At 38.5% G+C, this 12,672-nt stretch overlaps 1 protein-coding gene across 1 annotated transcript; it reads right to left on the bottom strand.

The window, feature by feature from the left end:
• Positions 1–309: 309 nt before the first annotated feature.
• nfil3 (nuclear factor, interleukin 3 regulated) lies at positions 310–9,944 on the bottom strand. The gene is given in 3 exon segments (XM_070881706.1): positions 310–2,171; positions 2,173–2,388; positions 9,782–9,944. Coding segments are annotated over 2 exon segments (1,593 nt in total). The 5' UTR covers positions 2,215–2,388; positions 9,782–9,944; the 3' UTR covers positions 310–620.
• Between the last annotated feature and the right edge of the window lie 2,728 nt (positions 9,945–12,672).

The raw sequence follows: 12,672 nt of genomic DNA, 5'->3' as shown, positions 1-12,672 counted from the left end.
GCGGCGGAGCGGTAACGGGGGGGGGAAAATCGGGGCACCGCCGGGAATCTTCGGAAGGGCAATTGGGCTATCAGCGGCCATACCACGAAAAGTTGGCAGCCACGCCATTCCGCAGCATGGCCGCCGATTTGCGGTGGTAATAAGTTTTAAGGAGAGGGGTAATTTCAGCCCCAGGGTGTTTCCAGCCAAGGCATAGTTATTTAAGCCACTGGATACAAGTGAACATTTATGCATTTTAACCTAAAATACCAGAAATAATATAAGTTCTTGACAATTTCCCTCAGACATTCAACAAAAATCAGGCAAGCCTCATTATACATCAACTGTTTAATTTTTTGTAACTGATATTTCACTTTTTGATGTCCAATAAAACAAAAAGGATGAAAGATTCATCCATAGCATTGTATCAGGTGTTTAAATGTACATAAGTGAATGTTCTCATCATAAGTACAACCTATGTGTATCACAAAGCCCACAAAAGACAAGGTTCATGATGTACAATTCAGACAATACAGGAGCATTTGCAAGAAATTACAATTTAACTACAGTGAAATGACAAAACAGATCCAGTGAAAACTTAGCATAATATAAAATATACTACTCTACTTCAGTTGGCAATCTTAGTTGGCAAATCTTTTCTCAGTAGTGCTTTTACCAGAGTCTGAAGCAGCAGCCTGCTGCTTTTCTATGAGTTTTTTCAGTGAAGCAACTTCTGCACTTAAGTTTGCAATACCTTGTTTCAAGTACAAGTTCTCAGATTCCAAATGTACTCCTTGATAAATGTTTTTGCAAGCAAAGTCTTTTCCAGCAGCAAGCGATTGGTTTGCTAGTGCAACAGGGGAACATGACCGCCGAATATTTTTATAAGCCCCTTCCAATTTCTCTTCACTCTCCTTTTGACGCCAAAGTTCTGGTTTGTGTGACCAATCATTGATGCTTGCTACTTGAATAGACAAAGGAGCTAGCGACGGATGTACTGGATTTGAAGCATTGCATTTAAACATTGCTGCACTGTCCAATGGGCAAGATCTTTTAGTAGAAATATTACTGGCAGATGATGGTTGTTTCTCTGGTGTTTCATAATATGCCTCCACATTCTCTACTTTAATTTGGATTGCTCTAGCCTTGATACGGAGCTTGTGAGGCAGTGCAGAAGAGGTTGATTCAGGAACCTTAACTGTGGCATTGTTCACAATTTTGGGTTCCACAGGAGAAGAGATTGGGCCTTTAGGTACTCGTTGTTCATCTTCTCTATCCTCTTCATATGCATGTTTTCCTAATGTGCCTTCATCAGCTTCTGATGTTCTTGGTGAGTTACTTGATGACCTAGTAATCTGTAGAGAAGGTGGTGAATGGGAATAGTTTCCACTGAAGTTTCTATACACAGTTGCGACATATGAACCATTATCCCCTCTGGGTGCTCTCAAACAGGTCTCAGAATCTACTTTAAACTCTAGAGGCTCTTGTTTTATAGCCTTGAAGGTACTGATTGGGCTTTTACATGCAACTTGGAGAAGAGGACTTTCCCTGGCATTTGAAGATATTTCTGAAACATCTGACAATGAACTTGGTGGTGAGTGTTTAATGACAGAAATACATCCATTTCCAAGAAAACTACGCTCATGATCAGGTGGGAAAGAAGGTAAATTTATGTTGGAGGGTTTATAGTCTTGAAAACATGGCCCTGGAGCATTTCCAAGATTCTGTATCTCCTGGGCATAAAATGCCGCAGTGATCAATCCAAATTTTAGTTTCAAAGCAAGAAGTTCTGATTTCAGTCGTGCATTCTCTTCACCTAATTCCATCAGTTTGTTCTCCAAAACCATATCATTCAAACGCCGTTTTTCACGAGACCTTTTGGCTGCTTCGTTATTTTTTCTTCTCTTTTCCCAGTATAACGCATCTTTTTTCTCATCGGGTATGAATTCCCGTTTTCTGCGGCAGCTTGAAGATTTCTGTTTGAGAGAGCCAGTGCTCAAGTCATCACTCAGCAAACTATCATCTGCAGAAAACGATTCTGCCATATTTTCTACAGCAGGAGCCAACACCAGCATTTGTTCCCCAGAAAGACAAGATCCAACCAATGTTGGTTCATTCTGGAGTGCTGGCCTTTGGGCTTCCATTATATCTGTTTTGTTCTTGTATGTGTGTAGTGGGGTAGAAAGGTTCTTAACTATTTTCTATTATATATCTCAATGAAAGTTTTGCTTCCATTAGTAGGTTTCTATTTCTACACTCACTGCTTGTGATACAATGAAATCGGAGATCCTAATCTTACACAGATCTTCATTACTAGTCTTGTTTCAAACAAAGCTGCAAATACTACTTTTGCACTGGGTAGATGGAGATGACTGGCATTTTTGTCAATCAGACTGTAATCTTGATAACCTGAAAAAAATGAAGCAGAAATTAATTATTTGGAAACAAAAACATTAAATTATGTTTTCTGGACCATCTATCTTAATGCTCATGTTTATTAGGGAAAATGCTTATTCAATTGAATAATAACGGCAATTTTACCACAGTTACAGAGATTTTTTAACAACAGGTAATATGTTCCAAGCTAATTTATTTAGTTCATACAATATATGGCTGATCTCTAAACAGCAGACTGAATGATTAAAAAGGGTATTCAAGCAAAATGTAGATTTGTAACCAGTCAAGTTTTATTCAGGTAACATACTATTTTTTTCAATCCAAAAGAAAATACTGCACAAATAAATGCAATTTCATAAGCATAGTCTCAAAATAAACACATTTTTAACAAGTGTGCATTCCATCTTAGTACTGGTACAACAACTCCTCTATTATATACAAGTCCAGTTAGAACTGACATTTTTGACTGTCATAACTAAATATGGACACTGTTCCCTCTGCAGAGCAATTATCCTTCAAAGACCTTGAAATCTAAAGACACCAAGGAACTGGGGAAACACTATTGTATTACTAATAGTTACTGATAAGCTACAATTGAAGCTGCAACCTTTCCCTTTGTAATCTCTCCAATTCAATACACAGAGGCCTGGAGTCTATAGCAACAAAAACTTGGAACAAATGAGATAAGAATAAAAAGATACACAGCAAAAGAAAGGAGTAAATGACTGATGATTAAAAACAGATTAAAAAATAGTTGTTACATTAGATCAAGTAATATATTCAAGTCAATTTGTCTGAAGGACTAATCTATATTTTTTTTAAGGTTTTGCTTCTTAAAAGCTTTAAATGCTGAAAATAACTATATCCTTGAAAAATATTATTTCTGTTAGTCACAACTTGGAAAATTACTCAGAGGACCTGTATCCCACCCACCAAGTTAACTCCCAAGAGTGATTACTAGTGGAAATGATGAATAGCAAGTCTTAAAAGGACCAACCTTCACATTGACCAATGGTCAAGTACAGTATTAGATGGAGATTTTTCAAATATAACTTGTTTGAATGTTTCATTAATGACATTACAATAAAGTACTGTACAGCTTCACTGGCTCAAGTATAAAGTACTGACGGCTTCATCAGTTTTTCAAAGAAATAACCTAGAGTGCATTGCACATTTTTTTTTTAATTAATGTATTCTGACTAATCATCCTTTCTTAATGCTTGGGAAAATAAACATCCATCCATCACTGATGAATCAAAAAAAAACAAGATAAATTGTATTTACTAAAGATAGCATTGTGTAGCTAAAGAGGCATTCTACAAGCAATGTGATTGAAACAAAGCATCCTCTCAGACATTTGCAAATGCATTTTTATTATTTTAAAAACGCTGAATACATTTTAGAAAAATTAGTCTTTGCATTTACTTCAGTGAAGGCTAACTTAAAAAGCAACATTTTTAAAGTAGAATATAATTAACAGATTCACTGTTATCCTGAATCAGGTTGCTTCATCATGGCAGTGAGCTATTGCCACTGCTGCTGACAAAAAAATGTTAATGAAACTGGGCCAAGAAAAGATACAAAGCAACAGAAAATCTCCCTCCATCCCCAACCAAACTGTAGATTAAAACATGGCTATCCCATCAATGGAAAAAGATTGCTCCTTTTAACCCCCACTTTGCTTTTATGAATTGAAACATATTTCACAAAATAGATAATCAATTTTATGAATTGAAGTTATGAATAGTTATGTAACCAATTTCAACTACTGAATACATTTAAAGCAGAATTGAACATTTATAAATTCTTAGTCATTAATATTTTTTCCCTTTAGCAGACCATCATGGATAGATATTAATTGGTAAATATTTCAATGGCTATGTTATCTTGCACAAAATACTTGGGAACTTCTCAGAAACTTAAAACAAATACATCATATCATTGAAGTCAAGAGTACCAAAAAGACTCAGATTTTATTCAATTTTCAAAATCTAATTTTAAAGCTTTGCTGATGGTTAATTGGTTGCTGAGTGAGCCTCCATTCACTTTTCTAATAATGTAACTGCACTCCTGCTATGCAGATTTATATAAAAATTGCTGTCTTGACTGGCTCAAAGAACATCTATAATGGATATCTCTGAATTGCTTTTGAAGTGAGTGTACTGTATCCCATTCAACAATATTATCAGTGGCCCATATCAGCTATCATTAACGCTTTCGACTCAGGAAGAATAGTTCACTAAACTGCTATTGTTTTTCTTTTTAAAATGTATTTATTTTAATGCAGATTTTCATTCTTAGTACAGCATTACTTTTTTTTTTAAAGTAAATCATTTCCACAGAAGCTAGATCCCAGAAACTGTGTTGATTATTTGAAACCATCATAGGTGAAATTGTTTTCCCAATAAAATAACCCAGTTTTAGCTATTCAGGCATCTGACAAAAATTTCAATCCAGTTACTCATAAATCATGAACAGAAAATGCTGAAACTACTGAGCAGATCAGGCAGCATCTCTGGAGGTCAGGCATCGATGTTGCCTGACCTGCTGAGTATTTCCAGCATTTTCTGTTTTTATTTCAGATTTCCAGCATCCGCAGTATTTTGCTTTTGTACTTATAAAACATGTTGCTTAAACTGTTTTTTATTTCATTACATTACTTAAAGTCTATGAATGAATAGTGAGGAATGCAACTGAACTGGGGACTGGAGTTCAAATGAACAAATACAACTGAAATGATTTTAACAATAACTTCCTGATAAATAGAAAGATCGTCTGTCATCCATGTTTTGCTATTTGCATTTCCTAACATCTATGTAAATAGTTTGATGAATTTTCTTAAGATTTTGCAGAAATGTTTTTAAATGTTGGAAATATCTAAAGTTCTGGTAAATATTGAACACTAATACAATTCAAATTTAACTCTATTTATTCTAACCTATGTTGTCACCTCATCTACTAGCTGTAAATTATGGTATCTTGAAAGCTGCTGAGATCTGGTCATTTTATTTCAATTTTTAACCGCACATCAAATTAATGGACTTCACAGAGAGGGGCTAAACATATCATTTGTTTCAAGAATGCATTAAAATATAATGTTTATTTACTAAACTGTTTATTTCTTGGCATTGATCATACAAATTAAATTTATCAACCTAATACTCAACTGATTAAAAACCTGCATATAACCAATTAACCCCAATACATTAATTTTTAAGTCATGACAACTGCCTAACCATGTAAAAAGAATACATATTTCAGTAGTTACGTCACGATAGTATGACCAGTCGCAACAACTAAAGTGTACCATACTAGTGAGGTGGATGACAAGTTAACTCTTTGATTTTAGAGGTCTATTCAAAAATATAAGCAATTTAAGCAGCATAATCCTTGTGGTTACTATAAAACCATAAGTGTGTAAAGCAAAAGCATTGTATTCCACAGTATTCAAAATGAAATCTACTAAGTTTGTTGTACAGGGTATAACTCAACTATAGCCATGACTTTGCTTTTTTTCTATTAAAATAGGTAAAATGTGATTATTGGGTTAGAAATATTTGCATTTCAGTTGATTTTAAAAAAAAATCATAATAGTTAAGGTCACATTATAACATATACTGTTATAAAATAGATTTTGACCCCATCTTATGTACATACAGGAACTGATATTGAACCATCAATTTTCTTAAAGTTTGCCTAATATCTAATACTTACAAATATTGACTTTCATAACAAATTCTTGTTGCTGAAGAAAGATAAACTGCATTGTAAATTCATTCACAGTACTTAATACAATGTGCAATAAAAGTACATCATAAGATTCTAATAGCTCAATAGATCAATATGTGTAGTTTGGCAGTGTACCATAATATCAGCCAGGATTATCAAAGGCCAATGCTGTTAGCAAATCTTAGTCAGGGTACCAGTGAGAAGTCCTGCAACTGGTTTAAAACTAACACTGAATTTTGAACAATACTGTTGGCAGTTCATGTGTGTAGGAAAAGGGCAAGGACTGGATCAAGCTGGCCAATAGCATGTTGACACTAACTTTCCAGGCTCGCATGTGAAGATAAAAACACTTAGGCAAGGTGTTGGAATACTGATTCAGGACAGGAGGGGTTAATGAGAAAATAGCAGAATTGGACCAGAAAAAAAGACACAGTATTTTCTTTTCTTTTTATTCATTTACAGGATGTGGGCAGTGCTGGCAAGGCTAGCATTTATTGCCCATCCCTAATTGCCCTCAAGAATGTGGTGGTGAGCCACCTTCTTGAACCGCTGCAGTCCTTGCCGAATGGAATGTTGGCCTTCATTGCGAGAGGGATGGAGTACAAAAGCAGAGAGGTCCTGCTGCAACTGTATAGGGTATTGGTGAGGCCGCACCTGAAGTACTGCGTGCAGTTTTGGTCACCTTAATTAAGGAAGGATATACTAGCTTTGGAGGGGGTACAGAGATGATTCACTAGGCTGATTCCGGAGATGAGGGGGTTACCTTATGATGATAGATTGAGTAAACTGGGTCTTTACTCGTTGGAGTTCAGAAGGATGAGGGGTGATCTTATAGAAACATTTAAAATAATGAAAGGGATAGACAAGATAGAGGCAGTGAGGTTGTTTCCACTGGTCGGGGAGACTAGAACCAGGGGGCACAGCCTCAAAATACGGGGGAGCCAATTTAAAACCGAGTTGAGAAGGAATTTCTTCTCCCAGAGGGTTGTGAATCTGTGGAATTCTCTGCCCAAGGAAGCAGTTGAGGTTAGCTCATTGAATGTATTCAAATCACAGATAGATAGATTTTTAACCAATAAGGGAATTAAGGGTTGTGGGGAGCGGGCGGGTAAGTGGAGCCGAGTCCACGGCCAGATCAGCCATGATCTTGTTGAATGGCGGAGCAGGCTCGAGGGGCTAGATGGCCTACTCCTGTTCCTAATTCTTATGTTCTTATGTTCTTATGAGAAGGTACTACCACAGTGCTGTTAGGCAGGGAGTTCCACGATTTTGACCCAGCAACATTGATGGAACAGTGATATATTTCCAAGTCAGGATGGTGTGTGACTTGGATGGGAACTTGGAAGTGGTGGTGTTCCCATGCACCTGCTGCCCTTGTCCTTCTGAGTGATAAAGGTCGAGGGTTTGGGAGGTACTTCCGAAGAAGCCTTGGCGAGTTGTGGCAGTGCATCTTGTAGATGGTACACACTGCAGCCACGGTGCACCAGTGGTGGAGGGAGTGAATGTTTAAGATGCTGGATCAGATGTCAATCAAGTGCTTTGTCCTGAATGGTGTTGAGCTTTGAGTCTTATTGGAGCTGCACTCATCCAGGCAAGTGGAAAGAATTTCATCAGAGTATTCAATTGTGGATTAGAGTGACTATCCCTGACCCATACTGCTAGGTAAAGCTCGTTTGAATTTCAAGCAAAATTTGAATTCATTTGGCCTCAGAACACATGGCAATAATGTATGCAGCATCAATGTCAGTATTTTTCCCTAGTCCATAATGAATCTGTGATTCATTATAACTTGATTCGCTTTTTCCCCTGATTTCGTCACAATGTCAAATGCATAATGATGGGTGTTAGGGCAGAGCAAAACGTTTCTGTTTTGACCCTGAATAACAACAAACATTGTACATAAACCAAGATGATCGTGGCGCCATCTTTAGAACTGTCCCCGCATTGCAACTCAACGATCGAGTCCAGCGTTGTTGATGACAACATTACGAAGCACCAGGGAAATAAAGGCATTATGACCTATTTAGCCAGCCACACACAATTCAGGTCTGCTGTCAGGTCAACAATAGTGACACATTTTAAACACTATAATGTACTTAATGCAACAAAGCAGAACAAGTGTAACCAAGCCAGCTTGGCCATAAAAACTAACTTTGCAATGGAGAAAAAAATCTGTTTGTATCTTTCATGCAGCGATAGTAAAAGACTGAATTGGCCAGATCCAATTGTTAAGGAAATTATTTTTTTTAAATAATGAGTGCGTTAATGAATGTATAATGTACGAAATGAACTGGATCTTTTTAAAAACTGGAGCTTTCTCTGAAGTCATTAACAGTCTATCACGTCGCCAGATTTATAAAAATCACAATCCACATACTTACCATTAGGAAAAAAATCTAGTCTTACTGAGGATTGGGACACATTAGACGATCACCTATGACAACAAGAGGAATGGGGGGGGGGGGGGGCACTTTAGCTAAATAGGCCCACCAGGAAAGAACGTCTTGAGAAAGCTGTTCTCGTTTTATTTCTGGTGAGCGGCAGCCAGCCCCCCGCCTCTCCATTTTATTGAACGCGTGGATAACGTTAAGGGTGTTTATGGCTGTACTGATGAAATGTTCTGGAAAGATGTGTCAATCCTGAAGCGATTGCTTCATAATATGAAGTACCTCTATGTGTGTATTTGTTTTCTCTGCCTCTCATCGGATTGCGACAGTGAGAGTCGAGATACGTGACTAAAGCAGCATCCGTGCTGATTCTGCGGCTGATTCATCCTCATTCAGCTCTTCGTCTTACTCTTCATTGCGATCCGCCCCGAACAAAGGAATGCAGCCGCTGCCCTTCACGTGTTCCCGACACCAACGCCTACAACATACTCCTTTGTACTGGGAAAAAAAACCAGAAGCCGCGCCATATGGCTAAAAACTTTTTTTTAAAGCGAGGCTTTTCTCACTGCTTTTTGAGGAAAGAGCCAGAGGAGACATTTAGGTCCGCTTAAATTCCAACAATCATTCTTTTAATGCTTACTCCCTTAAGCATTATTTCATGGATTCCTAGACATCTACACCAAAAAAAAACTCTGATTCTTTTCTAAAACATATCTGCTTTGTAATATTTTTGTGGCAAGATTATACAATCCCTATAATTGTGCCTTTCGAGTTCCACCTTTTTCCCCTCCCGATTACGTTATGCAACATTTTCAAACAGGGACAGGACAATCCGTCGCCACAATGAATGATACATTTGAGCGGATTAATTAATCGATGTCAGTAACGCAAGGTTGTGGGAATACATTCGGATTTTCATTTTAAAATAAAAACAAAGATTGCATTATACGGCAGCGATGACCGCTTCCCAACCAATATTACATATGTCTGCTTAGCTATTTCAAAATATATATTTTTATATAAAAGGGGGACAAGACAGTAATGCCCCGTGTCCTAATTTCCTAATACCATGATTACAAAAGCGCCCATTCAGCCTTTTTATCCTGCCAGCGTTTTAGAATGGCTATATTATGCAATGTTTTCAAGAACAAGCCCGACAGTACAAGGCACAGGATGTGCTCTGCAGGCGAACAACCTATTAATAATAACGCAATAATGCCATAAAAATACACCAGAAAGAGGAATTCGTCACATAATGAGATAATTAGTCGGCTACACACAGCACCAACCTGTTCAGCATTACATACACATACGTGAAATTTGTGGCACGGACATCCTAACTCCTGGTTATTAAAAAAAGTCCACTGCGATCTTTTGTTTGTTTTGGTATTTTTTCCCCCTTTAGTTTTGAGCCTAGACGTAGAACATCTAGGATCTTCGTTACAATGACTAGCTGTGGTTACATAATAGGATGGTGTGGTCAGTGTCTCCTCCGTGGATAGATATAAATATAGAATTTATATATAGCTGTTCGTCACAGTAAGACGTGCAACGCTGCCGCTGTGGAGCTCTGCGCCTTTAGGCGGAGATTAAACCCGTTTTATTACACCAGAAAGCAACACACAAAACTATCCCTTACCTCGCGAAACAGCATCAAGTGCAGCCGCTAAATGCCGAAGCAAAGCTCGTTGGGAGCATTAAAAGTCCACTTGCGTTTACTTTTTAATCTCTCTCTTTTTGCTTCTTTCCTACTTCCCATTGAAACCTCGCCTTGCCTCTCCTCACAGAGCCGCCTGTCTGATGCTGATGGTGCCCGAGATCTGTGTTAGTAGGTCAGCCGCCGAGCAACCTAGCCTGGGTAAAAAAAAAAGGAAGCGCCTGATTGACAGCGCGCTCGACCGCACAGCGAAAGGGAGAAGCCGGCGAGGCGCAAGGGAGCGGCCAATACGGCCGGATTAAGGCAAAAAGGGGGCGGGTGCTGAGATTGTAATGGTTAGGTTGGAAAGCAGCACAGTACAACACGCTGTTGCATAACTGGAGAGAAATAGAGCTACGAACACAGACAGAGGGGGGGGGGGGGGGGGCGGGGGCTGATCTCACTAAACTGCTATTTAGGCAACATCCAGTAGGGATACTGCCAGATCGCGCTTAAGGTGGCCCGGAACAATTAAGGAAGCTACAAAATTTAAGTTTTGTGGTTAGGTTGTGAACTTTTTTTTTAAAAGAGGAAAGTATGAATTAAAATATTTTAAATTAACCAGTAATTTTTTTTTGTGAAAATCACTTTAAAATTTAGGACCTGTCAGAAAATGTTCCAGGCAGAACTAATAAGCAAAAAAAATAAATGGCAAGTCGTTTAAGATATACTGACCCAGTATTTGCTCCCAAAGATATACTCAATTGCGGCATTAAGCCAATTTCCCCGCGTAAAAGATCGAGGAAGTTCGGTGTAAACGTGTTACAGACGTACTTATCCGAATGTCTTCGACACCTGCAGCCGGCAGCAACGAGACTCAATCCCTGGGCTCCGTCCCATGGCAGAAAATCAGTGCACATAAATTACCTGTGATTACACTGGTTCAAAACGTGTATGAATTTACGCCCAAAATGTTCGGCATAACAGTGCCTTAAGACAGATTACTGTTTTATGGTGATTTCTTTTATATATATATTTCTCCTCACCGAGACCTGCACTGTACTTTTTCATTGAATGCATTTTTGTGACATCAAAATGAGTTGCATTAAAAATTGAAGAGCTTCCATAATTACATTTTCTTAAACATGCTGTGCCTAATGTAGGAGCAGGAGTAGGCCATTTGACCCCTCGAGTCTGCTCTTTCAAAAATCTGTCTATCTCCGCCTTAAATAGATTCAATGACACAGCCTCCACAGATCTCTGGGGCAGAGAATTCCATAGAATTACAACCCTCTGAGAGAAGAAATTCCTCCTCATCTCCGTTTTAAATGCAAAAATGCTGATTATATGGCGTCAAACTTTAATTTTCATACCTAAAGAAGATGCATATAGTGTAGTGCTTTCATCGAGCCTTGATTATTTACACTGATTTCCATTTATTTGCACTCGTTTTATCGTTTTGGTATCTCCTAAATAGAGTGGCAGGAAATTTCAGCGTCAATTGCCGTCGGCAAAATGGGCATGCATGTTGCTTAAAATTTTGCCGCACAATTCTAGGTCACTTTTTTTTTAATGGTACAGTTAAATATACAGTTAATCTCAATAAGTGCACAAAAGTAATTTAGATCTGTCACAGTTCAGTTTTTGGTGATAGTTATTGACATCAATGCTATTTACAAGCAAAAGCACTCTTCTATCATCACACTTCCTGCACATATGTTACAAATATTTGGTATAAAAAGCAATAGTCTTTTTTGCTGTTGTTAACAAAATGACACACAATATCCACAATGATTACTGAGAAAGACAACTGTCTCACCAGAAATGAGAAAGACACAACCATCGGGGAACGAAAACGATTCTGAGTTAAGGTGAAGGGTCAAGATGCATAGTGCGGGGCACAATAATAAAATAGATGAGTTAAGTTAACGAGGAATGATTAGGTAATGTTAAATTCTGATTTTAAACCTGAAGACTGTTAGTGGAAGGAATAACTATAGTAAGTAGGGAGTTACAGAGTTTTGAGATTCTGTGAGAAAATGGGTTACAGTGTGTTGAGTCTTGATTTCATCACAGTAGTATGTAGGGAGGAGGCTGAGAGTGGAACAGCATGTTTGGAGTTTGACTGCACAGATATCCTTCTTTCTCTTCTTCTTCTTCGGCAGTCCCTTGGAGTCGAGGATGACTTGCTTCAACACTAAAAATTAGTTCTCAGATGACTGATGAGTCTAATGCGGGACCTACAGTCTCTGTCACAGGTGGGGCAGACGGTGGTTGAAGGAACGGGTGGGTGGGGTGCTTGAGTTGCTGTGCACTGAATCCGCTGTATTTGCTTGGCTTCCGCTTGCTCCTGGCGAAGAGACTTGAGATGTTCAGCGCCTTTCCTGGATGCTTTTCATCCACTTTGAGTGGTCTTGGGCCAGTAATTCCCAGGTGTTGGTGGGGATGTTGCACTTTTTCAAGGAGGCTTACCTGGGGCTCGCTTGCCATGTTGGAGATCCGAGTAGAGTGCGTGTTTGGGAGTCTCGTATCGGGTATGCGGAC

The sequence above is a fragment of the Pristiophorus japonicus genome, chromosome 1, assembly GCF_044704955.1.
Source record: "Pristiophorus japonicus isolate sPriJap1 chromosome 1, sPriJap1.hap1, whole genome shotgun sequence".
In the NCBI taxonomy this organism is placed as follows: Eukaryota; Metazoa; Chordata; class Chondrichthyes; family Pristiophoridae; genus Pristiophorus; species Pristiophorus japonicus.
Note: the sequence above shows the minus strand (reverse complement) of the source record. Positions and strands in the feature narration are given on the sequence as shown.